This window comes from Oncorhynchus masou, chromosome 3 (genome assembly GCF_036934945.1).
Source record: "Oncorhynchus masou masou isolate Uvic2021 chromosome 3, UVic_Omas_1.1, whole genome shotgun sequence".
NCBI classification, from domain to species: Eukaryota; Metazoa; Chordata; class Actinopteri; order Salmoniformes; family Salmonidae; genus Oncorhynchus; species Oncorhynchus masou.
Window position 1 is genome coordinate 19,361,882 of NC_088214.1, and position 26,294 is coordinate 19,388,175.

The window sequence follows — 26,294 nt, forward strand, 5'->3', positions numbered from 1 at the left end:
TTTGCTCAGGCCAAGATTTCCATATGGCTCATGGCCCTGCATAATTCCAGTCCCAGTGATGTGACACAGCCTTGACTATCCCCAATGCAATTTAGGCTGCATCCACTGCAAGTGTTATGAAAGCCTACAATTACGCCTGCTACAGCTCAGCGCAGGCCGGTCAAAGAGCGCCATCGTCTGCCTCTAAATATATCGCTCCCCTTCCCTTGACTCTCCCCTTCTCTGCACATTGCTGAACGTTAGTGCATGCATCCATTCCTGAGCAGCAGAGGTTTTCATTCGATCCTGGCCGCTATACCTGAAGAGCGCGACATAAGAGGGACCTGGCAATGATCTCACTGGACTTCAATTTTAATGTTTTGACAAGGGACCTGTCACTTTATTTGGAAAATCAAGTGAAAGTGGGCCTTTTTGGATCTGGAGTACTGTCACTGGTGCTCGGCTTCAGCGCAGCTTATGCCTACTACTACTTGATCTCTGTTGCGAAGGTAGGGGTCACAGAGGCTGCTTTGAATAATCATTATTTAATAGAAAGGGATATATTGTAACGGGCAATTATCTTATTAAAAGGTGTCATAAAGGTTATTATGATGGAGGATATCGCTGGCGCTTTTGCGCATCAAACCGGCTCAGCAGCTGGATGGTTTGCAGAGGAGGCTGATTATTTCAGTAGCCGACGAGCGTCAACGGTACTGCACATGTGATATGACATCTTTCAATAAAATGGTGTCGTATTTTCTTTAGACTAAATGTGACATTTCAATATTTGTACAAGGCCTACGGATATACAAATGTTAAATTGCCATTTAGGCTGGATATATTTTTTAATCGTGAGTCCTTTTTGTAATCTTAGAAGGCTGGGTATAGACTATTGTTATACAAGCTGTCAAACATCTGTATGCAGTGTAGCCTACTGCATAGTCACAAATGAATGTTTTTCCCCCCCATATTCAATTTCCCCCAATAATTAAACACATAGGCCTAGGCTACATACCATTAGGCTAATGTTAGATTATATAAAAACATATTAGAAGGGGTCATGCATTCTATTATTCCTTATACTTAAATTCAGAGATGCAAGGTCTCTATGCTCTGACATGACAGATATGTTTGATTTGATATGGTGGTGACCTCATATAATCCCAGTTACAACACAGCCTATCACTGTGTCTGTCACTGTATCCTCATTACCAGTCTCCTTCCTTTCCATCAATAGTGATTGCAGAATGTCTCTATAACTCATCAAAACATTTCATCTTTTCTGACACTTTACACAGTCCACTAGACTAAAAGTAGAGCAATATAATATTGAGATTCCAGTCTTGATAGTGCATATAATTACACTCTAGTTGTGGAGATAGTTTGTTTGGAATGTTACAGAAAGGTTGCACCACCAGCAAATAAACCATATGGAAATCTGTTGACATGTCATTTATTAAAGTGCAAGACAGAGAATTATATGTATCACATGATTTCAGTGAAGAGGCTGCACTATATGGGTACTGTAAGAGAGGGGTTATGTAGATGGTGAATGATGATGAAGTATAAGAACTTTTTTCAAGAGTATGTCATCAGTAGTATACATTTTGCCATTTAAATTGGTATAAGAGAAAGAGCACAAGCATTTCTCTTTCACTTGGCACAGATCTGATTAAAACCATTTGATGTTTGAAATAGTTTAACCCCAAATAGTTTAAATCACAAATTAAAACATCTTTGAATCTTGAAACGTATGTGAAGTATCTTTTCAATCCTCATGGTCTATATCTCTCTCTCTACACAAGCTATGAGCCAACGTCATTATTGGAAAGCCACATCACTGACTCACACTGTTCATGTCTTGTATTGCAGAAGCCCCAACTGATTTCTGGTGGAAAGAAGTTCTACCAGTTCCTGCGGGACCAATGTCCCGTGGTGTCAGAGATCTACTACCCCACCTTCTGGTGCTGGGAGAGCCGGATCCAGACGGTGCTCAGGCCCTTCGTCACGGCTAAACCGGGGGTCAGCTACAGAAAGTAAGACTTTTATAGGATCAGACGTGATGGTAACAGTATTATTGTAGAAACACTATAATAAGTCGTATCTCTGTCCAGTGTTGAAACAACTATCTAAAAATGAATAGAGAACATACTGAGAAGATCTTCAGCATGTTAAGGGGGAGTGTTTCCCTGCTGTGATGGTGAAATGAAACTGGGTGAACTGGAATTAAACTGGAGAAAGGGTTAAAAAATCATGGTGTTTTTGTCTAATAAGAGATAAGCCTGTTGCATGGTGTTGGTTTCACAATACACTTGCACGTTATACATGTCCTGTTTACCAAAAAGAACACTGTATGTATTTCAAGTATTTTAAGCCTTGTTGGGCTCTGCTCAGACCTGTTCTTCATGTTCAATTGATGTGTGGCAAAGTTCAAGGGTCACTTGGCCTTGTGACTAGTTAATCCACTTCCTGCAGCGGACGTTATCCACTCATCACCAGTTACCACTAGTAGCCAACACACTTGCTATCCTTAGGTTAGGTAATGTCGCATGGTTAGTTAGTGCCCTGAGTTCTTTCTGGGCAGGTGACCTGTCAAAGAAAAACTCTGGGCCCTAGTTAAAGGCAGGGCCGGATTACCAAACGGGCACGCAGGGCACGTGCCCCAGGTCCCCAGAACCCAAATACCATATGAAGACGTCATAAGCAGTGGCAAAATCTTTAAACTGCAACATTTTCTCTCAGCCTTCTGAAAAAATGTGTAGAATAGCAGGACATTTGCTTTAAAACTGGAAAATTTTCTCACAGCCTCATGACAATATGTGTAGAATAGTATTATAAAACTTTCTTACTGCCCCATGGTAAAATCTGTTGAAATGCAGGAAGTTAGCTGGGGGACTTCCAGGAGGTAGGTGCTTTGTCCGGCCCTGGTTAAAGGGTATGGGAACTAAGGCCCTATGTTTTTCCTGGTCAGGTCACATGGTTGATCAAGGTAAAAAAAAGAAAAATGGTTCACCATCAAACGCAATTGGTCAGTTTTCAACATAGACAGCAGCCATGGCGACATACAGTAAAATAATAGAAAATTCCCTGCCGTATTGGGAAGAGGCTTTACCTTACTTCCACTTTTGATTGTTTTATTATTAGGCTTTAAGGCATTAAGGCAGTTGGTTTGATCATCTAAGTACTGAAATGTGCCCGTTCTTTGACTCCTTTCATTCAGGTTTAACAACGTGAAACAAATGTCCTGCGTCTTGTTCTTAGCCAAGACTTAGCAGCAGAAAGGAGAAAAGAGTCTTTTGTGTGATGGTATTGGCTCAGGCCACCCGGGCTTCTTTAGTGCATTCTGTTAGAGATTAATGGTCACGGTGTCCCAGGCCTCCTGCATGCATTAGGTGGATTGAAATTAATTAAAAGGGGTTGGGGGTAGTTAGTGTACAGTATATGCCACAGAACTGAAATTAGTAGGAAATAGCCTAGTGGTTCGATCAGATTTACTGTCCAAATACATTATCTATATGCATGCCAGTCTCTCCTGGCTCAAAGTAGAGGAAAGATTGACTTCATCGCTACTTGTATTTATGAGAGGTATTGACATGTTGAATGCACCGAGCTGTCTGTTTAAACGACTAGCACACAGCTCAGACACCCATGCATATCCTACAAGACATACCACCAGAGGTCTCTTCACAGTCCCCAAGTCCAGAAGAGACTATGGGAAGCGCACAGTACTACATCGAGCCATGATTACATGGAACTCTATTCCACATCAGGTAACTGATGCCAGCAGTAGAATCAGATTTTAAAAAACAGATAAAAATATACCTTATGGAACAACGGGGACTGTGAAGCAACACAAACATAGGCACAGATAAATGCATACACACACATGATAACTTACGCACTGTACACACACGTACACATATATTTTGTGTTGTAGATATGTGGTAGTGGAGTATGGGCCTGAGGGCACACACTTAGTGTGTTGTGAATTCTGTAATCACATCAAATCAAATGTTATTTGTCACATGCGCCGAATACCACCAGTAGGCCTTGAGATATGGTTCTGTAGGGCCGGAGCAGATGAGCACTTTAGTGGATCTTATTCTGCGCAACATGAAGAGAAAGCTGGGAACGGATGAGGCGCCTTTGGAACGAACGCCACATGTTATTGATAATGTTGTGTATTACGTGTATCGTCCTGTGTCGTTTACCTTACAGTAAAATGCTTACTTACAAGCCCTGAACCAACAATGCAGTTTTCAGAAAAATAGATTAGTAAAAAATAATTAAAGAGCAGCAGTAAAATAACAGTTGCGAGACTATATACAGGGGGTACCGGTACAGAGTCAATGTGCGGGGGCACAGATTAGTCGAGGAAATTGAGGTAATATGTACATGAAGGTAGAGTTAAAGTGACTATGCATAGATAATAAACAGAGAGTAGCAGCAGTGTAAAAGAGGGGGGACAATGCTGGGTAGCCATTTGATTAGCTGTTCAGGAGTCTTATGGCTTGGGGGTAGAAGCTGTTAAGAAGCCTTTTGGACCTATACTTGGCACTCCGGTACCGCTTGCCGTGCGGTAGCAGAGAGAACAGTCTATGGCTGGGGTGGTCTTTGACCATTTTTAGGCCCTTCCTCTGACACCGCTTGGTATAAAGATTAATAGAGATGAACGTAATGAATGTGTTGTAATGTTTTTAAAACTGTATAACTGCCTTAATCTTCCAGGACCCCAGGAAGAGTAGCTTCTGCCTTGGCAGGAGGTAATGGGGATCCATAATAAATACTTAATTGCTTTCAGAAGCAGGCCTACTCTCCATCAGGGTTGGCCATTGATGATGATGACTTTGCTCCTTAGTGGACAACCTACATAAATACAGTAACTGATAACACCGAACAGATTATGACAACAAAACAATAGTCTTTACTACCGTTGCTGAAAGTGGCACTATAGGTAACTAACCACAGAAGGGGATGTTAGCCTGACTATAGGCCGTCTATCATTATTGTGCTGGCCATGCAGTCAGTCAGACATATACAGTGGGGAGAACAAGTATTTGATACACTGCCGATTTTGCAGGTTTTCCGACTTACAAAACATGTAGAGGTCTGTAATTTTTATCATAGGTACACTTCAACTGTGAGAGACGGAATCTAAAACAAAAATCCAGAAAATCACATTGTATGATTTTTAAGTTATTTATTTTTATTTATTTATTTATTTACCCCTTTTTCTCCCCAATTTCATGGTATCCAATTGTTTTTTTAGTAGCTACTATCTTGTCTTATCGCTCCAACTCCCGTATGGGCTCGGGAGAGACGAAGGTAGAAAGTCATGCGTCCTCTGATACACAACCCAACCAAGCCACACTGCTTCTTAACACAGCGCGCATCCAACCCGGAAGCCAGCCGCACCAATGTGTCAGAGGAAACACTGTGCACCTGACAACCTTGGTTAGCGCGCACTATGCCCGGCCCGCCACAGGAGTCGCTGGTGCGTGATGAGACAAGGACATCCCTACCGGCCAAGCCCTCCCTAACCCGGACGACGCTAGGCCGACGGACCTCCCGGTCGCAGCCGGTTACAACAGAGCCTGAGCGCGAACCCAAAGTCTCTGATGGCACAGCTGGTGCTGTATAGCGCCCTTAACCATTGCGCCACCCGGGAGGCCAATTTCTTTGCATTTTATTGCATGACATAAGTATTTGATACATCAGAAAAGCAGAACTTAATATTTGGTACAGAAACCTTTGTTTGCAATTACAGAGTTCATACATTTCCTGTAGTTCTTGACCAGGTTTGCACACACTGCAGCAAGGAGCCACTCCTTAGTTGCCCTGGCTGTGTGTTTTGGGTCGTTGTCATGCTGGAAGACCCAGCCACGACCCATCTTCAATCCTCTTACTGAGGGAAGGAGGTTGTTGGCCAAGATCTCGCGATATATGGCCCCATCCATCCTCCCCTCAATACGGTGCAGTCGTCCTGTCCCCTTTGCAGAAAAGCATCCCCAAAGAATGATGTTTCCACCTCCATGCTTCACGGTTGGGATGGTGTTCTTGGGGTTGTACTCATCCTTCTTCTTCCTCCAAACACAGCGAGTGGAGTTTAGATCAAAATGCTCTATTTTTGTCTCATCAGACCACATGACCTTCTCCCATTCCTCCTCTGGATCATCCAGATGGTCATTGGCAAACTTCAGACGGGCCTGGACATGCTCTGGCTTGAGCAGGGGGACCTTGCGTGCGCTGCAGGATTTTAATCCATGACGGCATAGTGTGTTACTAACGTAGTGTGTTACTAATTCTTTGAGACTGAGGTCCCAGCTCTCTTCAGGTCATTGACCAGGTCCTGCTGTGTAGTTCTGGGCTGATCCCTCACCTTCCTCATGATCATTAATGTCCCACGAGGTGAGATCTTGCATGGAGCCCCAGAACGAGGGTGGTTGACCCTCATCTTGACCTTCTTCCATTTTCTAATAATTGCACCAACAGTTGTTGCCTTCTCACCAAGCTGCTTGCCTATTGTCCTGTAGCCCATCCCAGCCTTGTGCAGGTCTACCATTTTATCCCTGATGTCCTTACACAGCTCTCTGGTCTTGGCCATTGTGGAGAGGTTGGAGTCTGTTTGATTGAGTGTGTGGACAGGTGTCTTTTATACAGGTAACGAGTTCAAACAGGTGCAGTTAATACAGGTAATGAGTGGAGAACAGGAGGGCTTCTTAAAGAAAAACTAACAGGTCTGTGAGAGACGGAATTCTTACTGGTTGGTAGGTGATCAAATACTTATGTCATGCAATAAAATGCAAATTAATTACTTAAAAATCATGCAAAGTGATTTTCTGGATTTTTGCTTTAGATTCCGTCTCTCACAGTTGAAGTGTACCTATGACAAAAATTACAGTCCTCTACATGCTTTGTAAGTATGAAAACCTGCATAATCGGCAGTGTATCAAATACTTGTTCTCCCAACTGTACCTACAGTATGTCAGTGTATTAAATGACAGTTTAATACTGGACGGTTCTGACTTAGAATATGTGGACAACTACAAATACATAGGTGTCTGGCAAGACTGTAAACTCTCCTTCCAGACTCATATTAAACATCTCCAATCGAAAATAAAATCTAGATTCGGCTTCATATTTCGCAACAAAGCCTCCTTCACTCACGCCGCCAAACATACCCTCGTAAAACTGACTATTCTACCGATCCTCGACTTCGGCGATGTCATTTACAAAATAGCCTCCAACACTCTACTCAGAAAACTGGATGCGGTCTATCACAGTGCCATCTGTTTTGTCACCAAAGCCCCATTTACCACCCACCACTGCGACCTGTATGCTCTAGTCAGCTGGCCCTTGCTACATATTTGTCATCAGACCCACTGGCTCCAGGTCATCTATAAGTCTATGCTAGGTTAAGCTCTGCCTTATCTCAGCTCACTGGTTACGATAGCAACACCCACCCCAAGCACGTGCTCCAGCAGGTATATTTCACTGGTCATCCCCAAAGCCACCTCCTTTGGCCGCCTTTCCTTCCAGTTCTCTGCTGCCAATGACTGGAACGATTTGCAAAAATCGCTGAAGCTGGAGACTTATATTTCCCCCACTAACTTTAAAAATCAGCTATCTGAGCAACTAACCGATCGCTGCAGCTGTACAGAGCCCATCTGTAAATAGCCCACTCAATCTACCTACCTCATCCCCATATTGTTTTTATTTACTTTTCTGCTCTTTTGAACACCAGTATTTCTACTTGCACATCATCATCTGCACATCTATCATTCCAGTGTTAATTTGCTAAATTGTAATTACTTGGCTATAATGGCCTATTTATTTCCTTACCTCCTCACGCCATTTGCACACACTGTATATAGGCTTTCTTTTTTTCTATTGTGTTATTGATTGTACGCTTGTTTATTCCATGTGTAACTCTGTGCTGTTGTTTGTGTCACACTGCTTTGCTTCATCTTGGCCAGGTCGCAGTTGTAAATTAGAACTTGTTCTCAACTAGCCTACCTGGTTAAATAAAAGTGACATTAAAAAAAGAAACAAGCATTTTGCTGCACCTGAAATAACATCTTGCAATTTTTTGATTGGATTTGAAAGAGTTGTCCTCCTCCTACTATTCGGTGGGTCAGGCTCACTTCCGATTGGTGCATGCTCTGACCAGCTAGCTCCAGATTGGTGCATGGCCTACAACCCCAGTGGCTGCCCCAGTCTGGCCTTTAAGTACATATTTAATGCTGGTGTGGTTCTATAATTTCATTCCACTTCCAATTAGACAGACATACTGTACATGGGCCGCAGGGCCAGCCATGTTGGTGTTGTCGCCTGGTCGCTCGCTTGGTGGTTTGGTGGTGTGAGATGGATTGCACTGGGATTTGTTGACCTCAGCTGATGGCCTAGACTTGTGGAAACTAGAAATTGATTCTCCATAAGAATCCACTGCTGCTGCAGCGAGCTCTCCGCCCCCCACCACCCTTCCCTCTTCGCCATCCGTGCCCTTCACTGCTTCTGAGTAACCTGGTCTTTTCTTCTCACTGTCCATCCTCAGTTTTACATGTGACCCATATCAGATTTGCACATTCACACTGATGTAGCATCTGAAGTAGCACACAGATGCAAAGCTAATTTCATGTCACTGTTCCTTTGCGTTTGAGGGGTGGTTGTCAAGGGAACGGGCAGGTCATGTGCAAAAAAATCCATTCAGGACAAAAAATTGGGTTTGAGTGTCCAGACAGGTTGCGTAGGGATCATCCAAATTATATCAGGATTGAGATCCACATATGGATGCAGTATAAATTTGAAGTAAAAAAATCAGCTTCCATTTTTTTTTGTATCACATATGACAAATAATTGGAAAAAGATCTGAATTGGGCTGCCTGTGTAAACGAAGCCTGAGAGGCTGATCGCTAGGGAAATTAAGTGGTTGTCAACTAGTGCTAGACTGCGTTCCCTTTGGCAAAGGTAACGTTGGTGATGGGTTCACACTGTAGTAATCCTTGTACCTGTAACTGAAGAGGGACATTTGAGTAAAGAACAATGCCTTTTTGCTGTGTCCTGATTGGAGGTTTGGTTAGAAAGCAGTATCATGTGCAGTACAGTGTACATACTATACCCTATCTAATGCAATCTATACAGGATATATATGAAATCTAATACTTTACTGTATAGAATTATTAACAAAAGTCATGTATTGTCTTGTTGGTCCCTATATGGATGCTGTAGTTCTGTTTTTTTTAAATCACAAAGCATAATATGTAAGAACCTTGGAGGTTGAGTATTTCCTCTGCATTCTGTGCAATGAGCTTCTGCTTTACTGAACATATTGTAAGGAAGCTGCAGTGTAGAACCTAGAACCTAGGCCTACTTGCAGAGTGTGTGGGTATTGTAAGGAAGCTGCAGTGTAGAACCTAGAACCTAGGCCTACTTGCAGAGTGTGTGGGTATTGTAAGGAAGCTGCAGTGTAGAACCTAGAACCTAGGCCTACTTGCAGAGTGTGTGGGTATTGTAAGGAAGCTGCAGTGTAGAACCTAGAACCTAGGCCTACTTGCAGAGTGTGTGGGTATTGTAAGGAAGCTGCAGTGTAGAACCTAGAACCTAGGCCTACTTGCAGAGTGTGTGGGTATTGTAAGGAAGCTGCAGTGTAGAACCTAGAACCTAGGCCTACTTGCAGAGTGTGTGGGTATTGTAAGGAAGCTGCAGTGTAGAACCTAGGCCTACTTGCAGAGAGTGTGTGTGTAACTTAGTGGTGTCCTTTTCTGCCCTGACTGTTATATCTGACCCTCTCTTTGCAGTGAGCTCATTAGAGCAGACGATGGAGGACAGATCTCTCTGGATTGGTTCGACAACGATGACAGCGCCTCCCACCCCAACGCGGCCACACGGCCCACCGTCCTGCTGCTTCCAGGCCTGACCGGTACCAGCAGAGAGTCCTACATCCTCCACATGGTGCAGCAGAGCAGGGATCTAGGTTATAGGTGGGTGGTCCTGATTCCAAGTACTGCAGTTTTTATTCATTCAGACGGGTTGTTCAATTCAATAATGTGGATTGGTCCTATGCCTTAACCTGTAGGAATATTGTAAGCACAGTCAACGTTTGCTCATCTGTTTTAGTGCATTGTAGTTCAATAGTCCAAATTCAAATACATTATCTTTGCAATGAAAGTCCCAAGATATTGCATATGTTAGGAGTTGAAAACGGTGTATGAATGGATTAAGGTTACTTGAGGTAAGTAGCTGCTGAAAGAAAGGCTCGCCAAGCTCTCAGTAGGCAGAGCAGTGCAGACCTGCTTTGGAAAGAAAGAGCTGAATATTGCACAAGCACTAAGAGATGCTGAGAGTGGCAGTTTGTTATCCTCTGAAAGGCCCCTCTGTGTTCGCTGCACTCATTCTTTCAAACAGAGGGAGGGCAGAGAAGAGAGGGAGGGCGCAGAGCAGAGAGAGGGGGGCAGAGAAGAGATGGAGGGGGCGGGGAAGAGAGGGAGGGGGGCAGAGAAGAGAAGGGGGACAGAGAAGAGAGGGAGGGGGACAGAGAAGAGAGGGAGAGGTGCAGAGAAGAGAGGGAGGGGGCAGAGAAGAGAGAGAGGGGGCAGAGAAGAGAGGGAGGGGGCAGAGAATATAGGGAGAGGGGCAGAGAAGAGATGGAGGGGGCAGGGAAGCGGGCAGAGAAGAGAAAGGGGGACAGAGAAGAGAGGAAGGGGGGACAGAGAAGAGAGGGAGGGGGCAGAGAATAGAGGGAGGGGGACAGAGAAGAGAGGGAGGGGGACAGAGAAGAGAGGGAGGGGGCAGAGAAGAGAGGGAGGGGGGCAGAGAAGAGAAGGGGGGACAGAGAAGAGAGGGGGCAGAGAAGAGAGGGAGGGGGGCAGAGAAGAGAATTGGGACAGAGAAGATAGGGAGAGGGGCAGAGAAGAGAGGAAGGGGGGACAGAGAAGAGAGGGAGGGGGACAGAGAAGAGAGGGAGGAGGGCAGAGAAGAGAGGGAGGGGGGCAGAGAAGAGAAGGGGGTCAGAGAAGAGAGGGAGAGGGGCAGAGAAGAGAGGGAGGGGGCAGAGAAGAGAAGGGGGCAGAGAAGAGAGGGAGGGGGCAGAGAAGAGAGGGAGGGGGGCAGAGAAGAGAAGGGGGCGGAGAAGATAGGGAGAGGGGCAGAGAAGAGAGGGAGGGAGGCGGAGAAGAGAAGGGGGGCAGAGAAGAGAGGGAGGGGGCAGGCAAACAGAGCAGGGCAGCGAGGGGGGACAAGCAGGCAAACTCAGCATCTTTCCACCCCTGCACTCACCCCGGCCCTGTCCTGCAAGCTTAATGAATTACAGCTTACTGGTACAAGCTTTGCAGCTGAGCTTAGCCCAACCAGCTTCGGCTATGCAGGAGGAAGTGAATGTGCGTCACACCATCCTCTGCCCTGTCCACACCCCAACCTACAGCATGTCCCTACCCTGCTGCTGAATTTTCACAGCAAGTCTCTTAGATAACAGATGACTAGAGAGAGATTTATGCTATTGCTGTTCAGGTCTTCAGGACTAATACAACAACAGATATGTCTCTTTCACAGGTGGTTGGTAGCACCTTAATTGGGGAGGATGGGCTTGTGGTAATATCTGGCGCAAAATCAATCACATCTATTTATAATCAAATGTATTTATAAAGCCCTTTTTACATCAGCCGATGTCACAAAGTGCAATACAGAAACCCAGCCTAAAACCCCAAACAGCAGGCAATGCAGATGTCGAAGCACGGTGGCTAGGAAAAACTCCCTAGAAAGGCAGGAACCTAGGAAGAAACCTAGAGAGGAACCAGGCTCTGAGGGGTGGCCAGTCCTCTTCTGGCTGTGCCGGGTGGAGATTATAACAGTACATGGCCAAGATGTTTAAACGTTCATAGATGACTAGCAGGGTCAAATAAAAATAATAATAGCAGTGGTTGTAGAGGGTGCAACAGGTCAGCGCCTCAGGAGTAAATGTTAGTTGGCTTTTCATAGCCGGTCATTCAGAGTTAGAGACAGCAGGTGCGGTAGAGAGAGAGAGTAAAAAACAGCAGGTCCGGGACAAGGTAGCACATCCAGTGAACAGGTCAGGGTTCCATAGCCGCAGGCAGATCAGTTGAAACTGGAGCAACAGCACAACCATGTGGACATGGGACAGCAAGGAGTCATCAGGCCAGGTAGTCCTAAGGCATGGTCCTAGGGCTCAGGTCCTCCGAGAGAAGAGAAAGAGAGCAAGAGAGAAAGAGAGAGAAAGAGAGAGAATTAGAGGGAGCATTCTTAAATTCAAACAGGACACCGGATAAGACAGGAGAAATACTCCAGATATAACTGACCTTAGCCTAGACTGACCCTAGCCCCCCGACACATAAACTATTGCAGCATAACACTGGAGGCTGAGACAGGAGGGGTTGGGAGTCACTGTGGCCCTGTGGAATAGTATTAAACACATGGTTTCTATGTGTTTGATGCCATTCCATTTGCTCCGTTCTAGACATTATTATGAGCCGTCCTCCCCTTAGCAGCCTCCACTGGTTTCTTTATATATTCACCTTATTCCCTTTTCACTGCTGTGAAGTACATTTGTCTAAACATTGTTTGGTAGCAGTTCACGTGGTGCACCTGGAAGACAGTGCACCAGTAAGAGAATGCACCTGGAGGACAGTGCACCTATAAGAGAATGCCCCTGGAGGACAGTGCACCAGTAAGAGAATGCACCTGGAGGACAGTGCACCTATAAGAGAATGCACCTGGAGGACAGTGCACCAGTAGAGAATGCATCTGTAAGACAGTGCATCTGTAAGAGAATGCACCCGGTAGACTGTGCACCTGTAAGAGAATGCACCTGTAAGAGAATGCACCTGGTAGACTGTGCACCTGTAAGAGAATGCACCTGGTAGACTGTGCACCTGTAAGAGAATGCACCTGGTAGACTGTGCACCTGTAAGAGAATGCACCTGGTAGACTGTGCAACTGTAAGAGAATGCACCTGGTAGACTGTGCACCTGTAAGAGAATGCACCTGGTAGACTGTGCACCTGTAAGAGAATGCACCTGGTAGACTGTGCACCTGTAAGAGAATGCACCTGGAAGTTAGAACATTATTATGACACAAAATGTACATTGGTGAAACTAATGCAAGGAATGCAATTTAATGAAAGGATGTTAAAGGTTTATTTAGAGCATGTTTTTGTTGTGTTTCAGGTGTGCGGTATTCAACAACAGAGGGGTGTCTGGTGAAACTCTCTTGGTAAGAATCAAAGTACAGTTTAAAAGGATTTTTGCGTGTATGACTTTTAGGTTTTCAATTCAGACATGCATTTAAAAACATACATTTTTTCAATGACTATATTACTCTGTACAATCAAAATGCATCTTCATGTCCAATCAAAAGGCATCTTAATCTACACAGATATGCAAACACTCACAACATGACACAACGACATAGGACCTACATCCTTTTGGCACTCTACTCTACATGCCTGTGCAGTTGTCACTGGCAGAGTGCATGCTTTCCCTTGCATTGTGATTGGAGCTGTTCTTCAGCACCCCATAGCATGTCTGTGTCTGTGTCACACGTGGCATGTGTAACCCATAGTATATTGGGTAACCCACAAGGAGCCTAGTCCAGACAGTGTGCAGACAGACGATGTTCTCACATAGCAGGAATTATTAAGTGGACAGATAGTGTATTCTAGCACTGGTCAATAGAGCAGAATGAGCTTTCCCTGTCCTGCCTTCACGACGACCCACAAGGTGTATCTTTGAATCTATTTCCGTTCATATATAATCACTGAAGCTGGAGACTCATATCTCCCTCACTAGCTTTAAGCACCAGCTGTCAGAGCAGCTCACAGATCACTGTACATAGCCCATCCAACTACCTCATCCCCATACTGTATTTATTTATTTATCTTGCTCATTTGCACCCCAGTATCTCTACTTGCACATTCATCTTCTGCACATCTACCATTCCAGTGTTTATTGCTATATTGTAATTACATCGCCACCCTGGCCTATTTATTGCTTTACCTCCCTTATCTTACCTCATTTGCACACACTGTATATACTTTTTCTACTGTATTATTGACTATATGTTTGTTTATTCCATGTGTAACTCTGTGTAGTTGTTTGTGTCGAACTGCTTTGCTTTATCTTGGCCAGGTCGTAGTTGTAAATGAGAACTTGTTCTCAACTAGCCTACCTGCTTAAATAAAGGTGAAATAAAAATCTAGATATATTTAGCCAACAATTAGCTCTTTACTGTCAATCTTCATTGAAGTGAGAAAGACTATAATGCTATTCAAAAGACGCTGGCTTGTTAAAAAATGTGCATATGCCCTGGACAAAAACTGGCTGAATCAACATGGTTTCCACGTAATTTCAACCTCCAAAAAAATCTATGTGAGGACGTTGAATCAACATGGGAAAACTGATTGGATTTGTAAAAAGTCGAGGGCATTTTGTATTTTATTTCACCCAACTTTTAACCTCAATCCCAATGGCATGATTTCATGTTGAGTTCACGTTAATTGACAACTCAACCAAAGGTAAATCAAAACTAGACATTGAACTTGTCTGTGCCCAGTGGGTAATTATATTACATACCAGTGTCACCCGAACAGCTCAGCCAATCCACAATTGGAATCTTGTATCATACCATAGTATGTGGCCACAATTCGTCCAATGTCCCTTTTGAGATCTGTGCTCTCGAATGAATGAATGGGTTGTTTTGTGTCTTGTCCTTGTTGTATTCACATGTGCAGTCACATAGACACAAACACATGCACGCAAGCAAGAACACACACACGAGTTCTAATACTACAACGGCGACCCCAGGCCAGGGTTTCATCTGAAAGGGCTGTTCTCAGTTGCCAAACTGGGCCAGTACTGTAGTGCACACACAGAATCAGGAATTACAATACTACTAATTTAGTAGGATCTCTATGAGTGCATATGTGAAGAATGGTTACAACTATTGCAATACATAACGTGGTTGTAAGAAAGGAATTATCATCCTTCCATTAACTTTGAGGAATTGTGCTGAAGTTTTATGTAAATGACTACACTTCCATACGCCTTTGTGACTGTTTTCTCTGCAGCCAGTTGAGTGTGAATGGCGTCCATTGTTTAAATAGGGCACAGTGTTAGAATGAATGTTCTGCTCTGTGAGAAGTGCCCTTTGCTTGGCCACAACTAGGGCTACTGCCCTAACTCCACACTGACCCCCCACTCACACACCACAATAGTGTGGTAGCCCGCTCAGTTAAAGTCTAAGCATTACCTTTCGGAGCTAATGCAATTCTTCAGGTCTCGAACCGCCTGGGTTCGTCTTAGCATTTAACATACCATAAATGCTTTAGTTGGTCCATTTAATTCACATCATGTTTCAATGGATGGTTATTGGACTTTGAACTTTATATTGTATCTGTATTGTAGTAGACAACTTTATTACTGTATCATTGAAAAGGAAATTGTTTCAATCTGTTTTTATTATTGTTGCAACATTACCAGTATGGCATATTTCCATGCAGGATTTACCTCAGTGTTTTACCTAAAAGGCTCAGACCTTTCTGTTTCCATCTACGTGGGCCGGTATCCGTGTCTCATTGGGCCATGGCTGCGTCGGACCTGCTCTTGGGGCCCAGGCAAGGCCCTGGATACTTTTCAGCTGGAATTTACATAACCATGGCTAACTGTGAACTTTAACATCTTCTCACAAAGCAAGTCTTGAATGATGCAGAGGTTGTTGATTAGTCTTTAGTGTCACACTCCTGATGGAAACACAATAACACGAGAACTTACAATAGCATAAAACACTGGTGGCCCATTGGTGTGGGGGTAAGTCTCAATGGAAAAGCACCAGTCGAGTTCCTACTCCACTCAAGTAATTTACTCGAATGTAGACTATGAAGAAACAGCAACTGGATATGGCTGCTGTGAAAAAACATTCAGGCTGAACTTTGTGCAAGAATATTGATGAAGAAAAATACTGGTAGTCCCAGTTTGCAGCCAGAGAGAAAGAAGATACTGTGCCTTGCGAAAGTATTTGGCCCCCTTGAACTTTGCGACCTTTTGCCACATTTCAGGCTTCAAACATAAAGATATAAAACTGTATTTTTTTGTGAAGAATCAACAACAAGTGGGACACAATCATGAAGTGGAACGACATTTATTGGATATTTCAAACTTTTTTAACAAATCAAAAACTGAAAAATTGGGCGTGCAAAATTATTCAGCCCCTTTACTTTCAGTGCAGCAAACTCTCTCCAGAAGTTCAGTGAGGATCTCTGAATGATCCAATGTTGACCTAATACAAAACAATAAACGTGGAAAAACCAAAACAGCCCTATCTGGTGCGACAAAGACAGGAAACAATCACCCACAAAACCCAACACCAAACAGGCTACCTAAATATGGTTCCCAATCAGAGACAATGACTAACACCTGCCTCTGATTGAGAACCATATCAGGCCCAAACACAGAAACAGACAAACAAGACATCCAACATAGAATGCCCACTCAGATCACACCAAAACAAAGCAAACTATGGTCAGGGTGTGACAATCTGTTCTAGGATCTGTTCTAGATTGAACAAGTGTTTGAATTCAGTTAGTGTTTTACTAATTTTCTTTTCTCTAACCTTATTGGTCCATTATTGTTCTCCATGTCTGTGGTGTTATTTCACTGTCAGTGGATCGCTTGCTCAATGTGATAGAAGAATGCTTGCATTAATTGATAGTGCTTGTGATGGACAGATACTACGGGCCAGTATCTGAAAAAGGCTGTCCAGCAGCAGGCTTAAATGTTATTATAGTATATCTCCTCCTTTGTTTGCTACTGCTTTAACTCTAAATAGCCCCTGTCCCTGAGTCAGCCATTTGTAATGCCAGAGCTTTTTTTCTACCACTCATTCCAATCCAGCATGATGAATATGCTGTATAGCATCATGGAGAGTGTTTGACCTTCAAGTCACAAGCAGAGTTTGTGCACATGTGTGAGAGAGGGAAGTGTGAAGGCTTGCGTGTAATTCATTTCATTTACAGTATGATTGCTCTGCACATCTGAATATAGATCGCCGGAACAGTGTGTGCACATGCAGAGGTCGCAGTGATATTTGCGTGTGTGTGTGTGTGTGTGTTTTAGTTCGCAGTACTATCCTCCTTACGGTTGAAAGTCAATCTAACAGAAAAACTGTGCTGTAACACTAAAAGGGACATGGACACGCACACACACACACACACACACACACACACACACACACACACACACACACACACACACACACACACACACACACACACACACACACACACACACACACACACACACACTCAGAGTTAACTCTTCATAACTTTGTGTGCTACCAGACTCCCAGAACATACTGTGCTGCCAACACAGAAGACCTGGAGGCGGTCATCGAACACATCCAGAGGACAAATGAGGACGCCCCTCTCATGGCTGCTGGGGTCTCCATGGGCGGGTTAGTAGGTGCCTCTTAATGTTTTCTCACTTCAATGGAATTGACACTATGGCCCAAATCCTGAGAGCTCCATGCATTACTCAGACTGTATAAATCATGTGTGTTGATGTAGGCTACCGTATTGATGTCAACGGGACATACATGTATGTATGGAGCAATACTATACTACAGTATCACTTCACTGAACTGTGGGAGTCAGTCTAAAGATACCACCTTTTATGTAGAGCCTGGAAAGTACTTGGTTGTCCCATCTATATGTTTATATTGATTTCTCAAAAACTGAGGGAAACGCTCACCAGCAGAAATGTTGTCATGGGTTGGTTATGTATTGTATTTTATTTTGCAGCCTCCTCCTTTCCTCTGTCAGCAACACCACTTTTCATTTGATTCTGAGAGCTCAGCCTCTCAGTAGTACTTACACAATGTCAAAAGAGGTATTACAGCTATAATCCCCTACCTAAGTGAGGGTTTCCCCTCTCCCTTCTCCCCCACCCTCTCTCCCCTCTCCCCTCCACCATCCTCCCCCCTCTCCCCCTACCCTCTCCCTGTCTTTCTAATCCCAGGATGATGCTGGCGAACTACCTGGGGAGGAAGGGCAGAGAGACATGTCTGAAAGGTGTGGTTGTGTTCTCGGCAGGCTGGGATGTGTTTGAGTGCACAGCGTCATTGGAGAAGCCTCTGGACCGCTTTCTCTTCAACTCCTATCTCACCAGCTGCCTGCAGGCAGGCGTGGACAGGTGGGTGTTCGCCGTAGAAGGCTGGAGGATTTGCCTAGATTAGCTCTTAGCTCTTAGTTGCACTGAGCTACATTTGTTTAGCTTTTAGATGTTAGCTTTGAGCAACCCCTGAGGATGGGCTCTAAAAGCTAACAGCTAAAAGCTCTTTCTCTTTCTCTCTCTCTCTCTTGGAATATTTTCCTATCTCAATCAATCAAATGTATTTTATAAATCCATTTTTACAGCAGCAGTTGTCACAGTGCTCAGCACTCGGTACTCCACTGTCAGGCCCAAATCATTTAATGGACATTGCCAATGGATATTGAAGCAAACCCACATGCTTCCCTATGTTCCCCATTGAAGCAAACCTACTTCCTGCTTCCTTGTGTTTTTCTCTCCTCTAGACACAAATCTGTGCTTGAGAAGAGTTACGACATTGATCATGTGATGAAGGTAAAATGCACAACCTTTTTAATGACCTCTTCTAATACAATCAAAGAAAAAAAGCAACCCATCTGGAATGTTCCACCAATTTGGTGCCTTTGAGAAGTGTAACTTGGTCAAAAAAAAGTTTGGTTTCACAAAATGTTTACACTCTGTCATAAAGAGCACATGTTCAGCTTCATAAAAAACACATTTCCCATCTCAAGAGGTACAATTTAAAAAATTACTATAGTAAGTTCCTAATAATAGCCAAATAAAGTAATAGGGTTGACCATAACAGGGTTGACAATTTAATCTTAAATCAGCCATAAATCACCTCGTGACAAGGGGAATGGAAGCTTGTTGTGTGCAACAGGGAGTGGCAATTGAAAATAAGCTTCACAAAAAAATGAAATTTCTAAAACATTTCAAGCCTGTATATCTATGGGTTTGTTTGTTTTTTCCTTACTAACTTTTCTGATAGCTACTTTATTGAGAAAAAAAGACTTACTATGACTGTGATATGTGGTTGTCCCACCTAGCTATCTTAAGATGAATGAACCAACTGTAAATTGCACTAGATAAGAGCACCTGCTAAATTACTCAAATGTAAAAAAAAGAACAGGGTTGATGTTATGCTCGACCCGCTCAATTTCCACCACAAACACCGGAAAATGGCCAAAAAGAGTAGAGCCAGCTCACCTGCTTTTACACGATGACTATTAAAAATTAAATGTTACTTTTGAAAAAAATATTTACAAATAAATAGTTTCACCATATTAAGACGAGAGTTCAGTCCATGTAACAGAGTTGACCTTAAAATGAGTGACAGACATTAATTAATCACTAATCACACACATTATTCATTTTAATCTTCAGAAATGACTTTGTCAAAGCATCAAAATAACAAAGGCTTTACAATGATGGTGAAATGCTGCATTTTAGCACTTTGGCAAGCCTTTATTTATCTTTAAAAATCAAGATTTATGGAATTCTCCACGTGATCTATATTAAAGACCACTTCATTTAATATAATAGGCATTTAAAATACCATATTGGTGCACAATTTATAATTAAAATATCAAAGGAATGCGAAAGAAACTCATTTCGTGGAATTTCAAGTCCGCTCCGAATCGCCATGTTAGGCTGCTGCCAATGTTGTTGAAAGCATACAGTGCCTTGCAAAAGTATTCACCCCCTTGGTGTTTTCCCTATGTTGTTGCATTACAACCTGTAATTTAAATAGATTTTTATTTGGATTTCATGTAATGGACATACACAAAATAATCAAAATTGGTGAAGTGAAATGAAAACAATAATTAAAATTATTATTATTATTTTTTAATAAAATAGAAAACGGAAAAGTGGTGCGTGCATAAGTATTCACCCCCTTTGCTATGAAGCCCCTAAATAAGATCTGGTGCAACCAATTACCTTCAGAAGTCACATAATTAGTTAAATAAAGTCCACCTGTGTGCAATCTAAGTGTCACATGATCTGTCACATGATCTCAGTATATATACACCTGTTCTGAAAGGCCCCAGAGTCTGCAACACCACTAAGCAAGGGGCACCACCAAGCAAGCAGTGTTGAAGAACAAGGAACTCTCTAAACAGGTCAGGGGCAAAGTTGTGGAGAAGTACAGATCAGGGTTGGGTTATAAAAAATATCAGAAACTTTGAACATCCCACGGAGTACCATTAATCCATTATTTAAAAAAATCTAAAGAATATGGCACCACAACAAACCTGCCAAGAGAGGGCCACCCACCAAAACTCACGGACAAGTCAAGGAGGGCATTAATCAGAGAGGCAACAAAGAGACCAAAGATAACTCTGAAGGAGCTGCAAAGCTCCACAGAGGAGATTGGAGTATCTGTCCATAGGACCATTTTAAGCCTCCACAGAGCTGGGCTTTACAGAAGAGTGGCCAAAAAAAGCCATTGCTTAAAGAAAAAAATAAGCCAACACATTTGGTGTTCGCCAAAAGGCATGTGGGAGACTCCCCAAACATATGGAAGAAGGTACTCTGATCAGATGAGACAAAATGTAGCTTTTTGGCCATCAAGGAAAATGCTATGTCTGGCGCAAACTCAACACCTATTATCACCCTGAGAACACCATCCCCACAGTGAAGCATGGTGGTGGCAGCATCATGCTGTGGAGGTTCACCTTCAAGCAGGACAAGGACCCTAAGCATACTGCTAAAGCAACACTTGAGTGGTTTAAGGGGAAACATTTAAATGTCTTGGAATGGCCTAGTCAAAGCACAGACCTCAATCCAATTGAGAATCTGTGGTATGACTTAAAGCCTGCTGTACACCAGTGGAACCGATCCCACTTGAAGGAGCTGGAGCAGTTTTGCCTTGAAGAATGGGCAAAAATCCCAGTGGCTAGATGTGCCAAGCTTATAGAGACATACCCCAAGAGGCTTGCAGCTGTAATTGCAGCAAAAAGTGGCTCTACAAAGTATTGACTTTGGGGGGTGAATAGTTATGCATGCTCAAGTTTTCTGTTTTTTTTGTTGTCTTATTTCTTGTTTGTTTCACAATAAAATATATTTTGCATCTTCAAAGTGGTAGACATGTTGTGTAAATCAAATGATACAAACCGCCCCAAAATCTATTTTAATTCCAGGTTGTAAGGCAACAAAATAGTAAAAATGCCAAGGGGGTGAATACTTTCTCAAGCCACTGTTTTGTTTCCGGATGTCACCTTTTAATTTGACTTTATCCCAACCCCCCTGCAGGCCAAGACCCTCCGTGAGTTTGATGAGAGGTTCACGTCTATAATGTTTGGCTACCCCACCAATGATGACTACTACCATGATGCCAGTCCCATCCACAGGCTCAAGTCTGTGCAGGTGCCCATGTTGTGTCTAAACGCTGCAGACGACGTCTTCTCTCCCAGTCATGGTGGGTCCACAATCACACCCCACCTCTGGCCCTCCATTTTGGTTACATAGCCTCCCACTGGCCCTCCATGTTGGTTACAAAGCCCACCACTGGCCCTCCATGTTGGTTACATAGCCTACCACTGGCCCTCCATGTTGGTTACAAAGCCCACCACTGGCCCTCCATGTTGGTTACATAGCCTACCACTGGCCCTCCATGTTGGTTACATAGCCTCCCACTGGCCCTCCATGTTGGTTACAAAGCCTACCACTGGCCCTCCATGTTGGTTACAAAGCCTACCACTGGCCCTCCATGTTGGTTACAAAGCCTACCACTGGCCCTCCATGTTGGTTACAAAGCCTCCCACTGGCCCTCCATGTTGGTTACAAAGCCTACCACTGGACCTCCATGTTGGTTACAAAGCCTACCTCTGGCCCTCCATGTTGGTTACATAGCACAACACCGGCCCTCCATGTTGGTTACATAGCCTCCCACTGGCCCTCCATGTTGGTTACATAGCCTCCCACTGGCCCTCCGTGTTGGTTACAAAGCCCACCACTGGCCCTCCATTTTGGTTACATAGCCTCCCACTGGCCCTCCATGTTGGTTACAAAGCCCACCACTGGCCCTCCATGTTGGTTACAAAGCCTACCACTGGCCCTCCATGTTGGTTACATAGCCTCCCACTGGCCCTCCATGTTGGTTACAAAGCCCACCACTGGCACTCCATGTTGGTTACATAGCACAACACCGGCCCTCCATGTTGGTTACATAGCCTCCCACTGGCCCTCCATGTTGGTTACAAAGCCCACCACTGGCCCTCCATGTTGGTTACATAGCACAACACCGGCCCTCCATGTTGGTTACATAGCCTCCCACTGGCCCTCCATGTTGGTTACAAAGCCCACCACTGGCCCTCCATGTTGGTTACATAGCACAACACCGGCCCTCCATGTTGGTTACATAGCCTCCCACTGGCCCTCCATGTTGGTTACAAAGCCCACCACTGGCCCTCCATGTTGGTTACAAAGCCTACCACTGGCCCTCCATGTTGGTTACATAGCCTCCCACTGGCCCTCCATGTTGGTTACAAAGCCCACCACTGGCCCTCCATGTTGGTTACAAAGCCTCCCACTGGCCCTCCATGTTGGTTACAAAGCCCACCACTGGCCCTCCATGTTGGTTACATAGCACAACACCGGCCCTACATGTTGGTTACATAGCCTCCCACTGGCCCTCCATGTTGGTTACAAAGCCCACCACTGGCCCTCCATGTTGGTTACAAAGCCTCCCACTGGCCCTCCATGTTGGTTACAAAGCCCACCACTGGCCCTCCATGTTGGTTACATAGCACAACACTGGCCCTCCATGTTGATTACATAGCTGATAAGCAAGGCCGATACCGAAAGACAATGCAGCCAAAGACAAATGTAGAAGACATCTTGTCTGGGGGAAAATATACCCATCACTGTTATAGTGGTCAAGGAGGTAACTAGTTTGTTGTCTTATTTTACTAAATCAGAAGTTATTATCCTGGGTGACCTAAATTATGATTGGGAAAAGCAATCTAAAATGAAATCTAAAAGACATTTGTAATGATCTAAACCTAACCCAGCTGGTGACCAAGCCTACACGGCCCTGGAATCAGAATCAGAAGAAGTATCAGAAGTATATAGAAGTATATATTCATAAAAAATATAATGCTTGAGTCAAGGCCAGGAACACAGGCTTAGGCTCAGACTGGCAAGCTTTTAAGCAGCTGAGGAATCATTGTGTAAGACAAATCAGAAAGGCTAAATCTGATTATGTAACCGCTCATTCGGATTGTCATGGGAACCCGGGTAAATTCTGGAAAACTGTCAAATCCCTGAAGGGTTGTACTTCCTCTTCTCTGTCACAACAAATTCCTTCAGATACTGGCCTCATTATGGTAAAAATGCCATCATTGATGCATTTAATCACCATTTTATTTCAGCAGGCTATCTCTTTGAAATAACTTCTAAGCCTTTCACAATGATACTGGGCTGGATGCTGATAGGGGAAACTTGCTGTATGATGAGAGAAATGATAGTCAAAGCTTGTCTTTTAGGCTAATTAAAGAAAAATAAGTCCTGGATGCTTTGTAGCAATAGTCAATAAGAAATCCACAGGGGCCGACCAATTGGAGCCAATTGTACAACTTTGCTCTTTTTTATCTGAGAAATGTTAACCAATCAGGGTTTAGGCATAGGCAAAGCACTATTACAACAATCATTTTAGTTGTTAATGATGTCAAAGGTTTAGACACTAAAATGAAATGCTGCTTCGTTGTGGACCAGTAAAAAGCTTTTGATACTGTTGATCATGCTATTTTATTGAAGGAGTTGTCCTCGTTAGGCCTGAGCTCTGACGCCTTTTCACGGTTTCATGATTATTTTAGTGACAGAACTCAGGTTATCGTGATTGATGGGGTTAAGTCGGAATTTCTTGAAGTGCATAAATGTGGTCGATTTTGGGACCTATTCTCTTCAATATTTATATAAACACCATTGGTCAATCTGTTAAAAAACCTAATCTATATGCGGATGATACTATTATGTATGCTATTGCCCCAACTGTTGATCTGGTTGTGTCAAAACTACAGTCAGATTTTATAGCTACAGTTGAAGTTGGAAGTTTACATACACTGTCACGTTCTAACCTGAGATCCTTTGTTTTGTCTTTGTTTTAGTATGGTCAGGGCGTGAGTTGGGGTGGGCAGTCTATGTTCCTTTTTCTATAAATTGGAATTCTGTGTTTGGCCTGGTATGGTTCTCAATCAGAAGCAGCTGTCAATCGTTGTCCCTGATTGAGAACCATACTTAGGTAGCCTGGTTTCACTTTTGAGTTGTGGGTGATAATTTTCTGTAGTGTATGTTCACCATCCAGAACCTTGTTGTTTATCGTTTTTGTTGTTTTCTTCGAGTATTCGTTTTCATTAAAAGGCATAATGAATACTTACCACGCTGCACCTTGGTCCTCCTCTCTTTCTCCCAACAACGAACCTTAACCAAATACATTTAAACTCAGTTTTTCACAATTCCCGACATTTAATCCTAGTAAACATTTCCTGTCTTAGGTCAGTTAGAATCATCACTTTATTTTAAAAATGTGAAATGTCCCGAATAATAATAGAGAGAATTATTTATTTCAGCTTTTATTTATTTCATCACATTCCCAGTGGGTCAGAAGTTTACATACACTCAATTAGTATTTGGTAGCATTGCCTTTAAATTGTTTAACTTGGGTCAAACGTTTCGGGTAGCCTTCCACAAGCTTCCCACAATAAGTTTGGTGATTTTTGGCCCATTCCTCCTTACAGAGCTGGTGTAACTGAGTCAGGTATGTAGGCCTCCATGCTCGCACGCGTTCTTTCCGTTCTGCCCACAAATTTTCTATGGGATTCAGGTCAGGGCTTTGTGATGGCCACTCCATTACCTTGACTTTGTTGTCCTTAAGCCATTTTGCCACAACTTTGAAAGTATGCTTGGGGCCATTGTCTATTTGGAAGACCCATTTGCGACCAAGCTTTAACTTCCTGACTGATGTCTTGAGATGTTGCTTCAATATATCCACATCATTTTTCTCCCTCATGATGCCATCTATTTTGTGAAGTGCACCAGTCCCTCCTGCAGAAAAGCACCCCCACAACATGATGCTGCCACCCCCGTGCTTCACGGTTGGGATGGTATTCTTCGGCTTGCAAGCCTCCCCCTTTTTCCTCCAAACATAACGATGGTCATTATGGCCAAACAGTTCTACTTTTTTTTTCCATCAGACCAGAGGACATTTCTCCAAAAAGTACGATCTTTGTCCCCAAAGTGTTTCCACACCTCACAAGCTACAGACAACAGACAACATGGAAAGCGGCAACACACAGCTAGGGACCATGTTCACAAATCTGATTGACCTTGACCATGTCTTCAAGCATTTTGTGAAAGTGTGATATGTGGTGCAGTTATGTGTGTCTGATGGCAGTGTATTCCAGACATGGGAAGCTCTCACAGAGAATGCAGATTTACTAAAGGTGCTTTTCCTTAGGGGAATTATACAGACACCTCTCATGGCAGACCTTGTGGATCAGCTGCCATATGTCTGGGTTTTCTGTTTAACAAAAATATTGAGTGGAGGGGGAGCCAGGCCATTAAGGATCTTGAATACAAGACATGCGTCGGTGTATTGCACAAGATTTTCCCAACTCAAGAGCTCATGCTTTCTAAGGATGTGACAATGATGATGGCTATTGGGCTTCCTATCAAGCACTTTGAGAGCCTGTTTGTAGACAGACTGAATATGTTTTAATGTTGTACAGCAAGCTTGGGCCCAACTAGTCAAGCAGTATGTTAAGTGGAGGAGTATCATAGAGTTGAAGTACAGTTTTGGTACCTCTGTAGTCAAACAATTTCGTATAAATCGGAAATTAGCTAGGTTGAATTTAGTGATTTGAATGACCTTTTTCACATGCTTTTTAAAAGAGAGGTTGGAATCAAGTATGATGCCAAGGTACTTAAAATCGGATACCACCTGGAGCTTCTCCCCTGACACATAGACATCTGGCTCAGTAGCATCTGTTGCCCTCTTTGTGAAGAACATGCAAACAGTTTTTTTCACATTGAGATGCAGACACGAGTCACTGAGCCACTTTGTAACCTGGACCATTACAGTAGTGAGTTCTTGTGCAGCTTGTTGTTTGTTCTTTGCATGCACATATATCACTGTATCATCTGCATACATTTGAACTTCAGAACCAGTACAGACAGAAGGCAGATCATTAATGTACAGGCTGAACAGGAGGGGCCCCAGTATTG

The 26,294-nt window shown here is 43.5% G+C and overlaps 1 protein-coding gene across 1 annotated transcript in view; it reads left to right on the forward strand.

The window, feature by feature from the left end:
* The first annotated feature begins 234 nt into the window (after positions 1-234).
* Positions 235-26,294, forward strand: part of LOC135512264 (phospholipase ABHD3-like) — a 33,725-nt gene continuing 7,665 nt past the window's right edge. The window contains exons 1-8 of the mRNA XM_064934111.1: positions 235-488; positions 1,852-2,015; positions 9,777-9,959; positions 13,158-13,203; positions 17,324-17,436; positions 18,000-18,173; positions 18,557-18,605; positions 21,324-21,489. Coding sequence (XP_064790183.1) covers positions 330-488; positions 1,852-2,015; positions 9,777-9,959; positions 13,158-13,203; positions 17,324-17,436; positions 18,000-18,173; positions 18,557-18,605; positions 21,324-21,489 — 1,054 coding nt within the window. The 5' untranslated portion in view covers positions 235-329. The remainder of the gene's footprint in view (positions 489-1,851; positions 2,016-9,776; positions 9,960-13,157; positions 13,204-17,323; positions 17,437-17,999; positions 18,174-18,556; positions 18,606-21,323; positions 21,490-26,294) is intronic.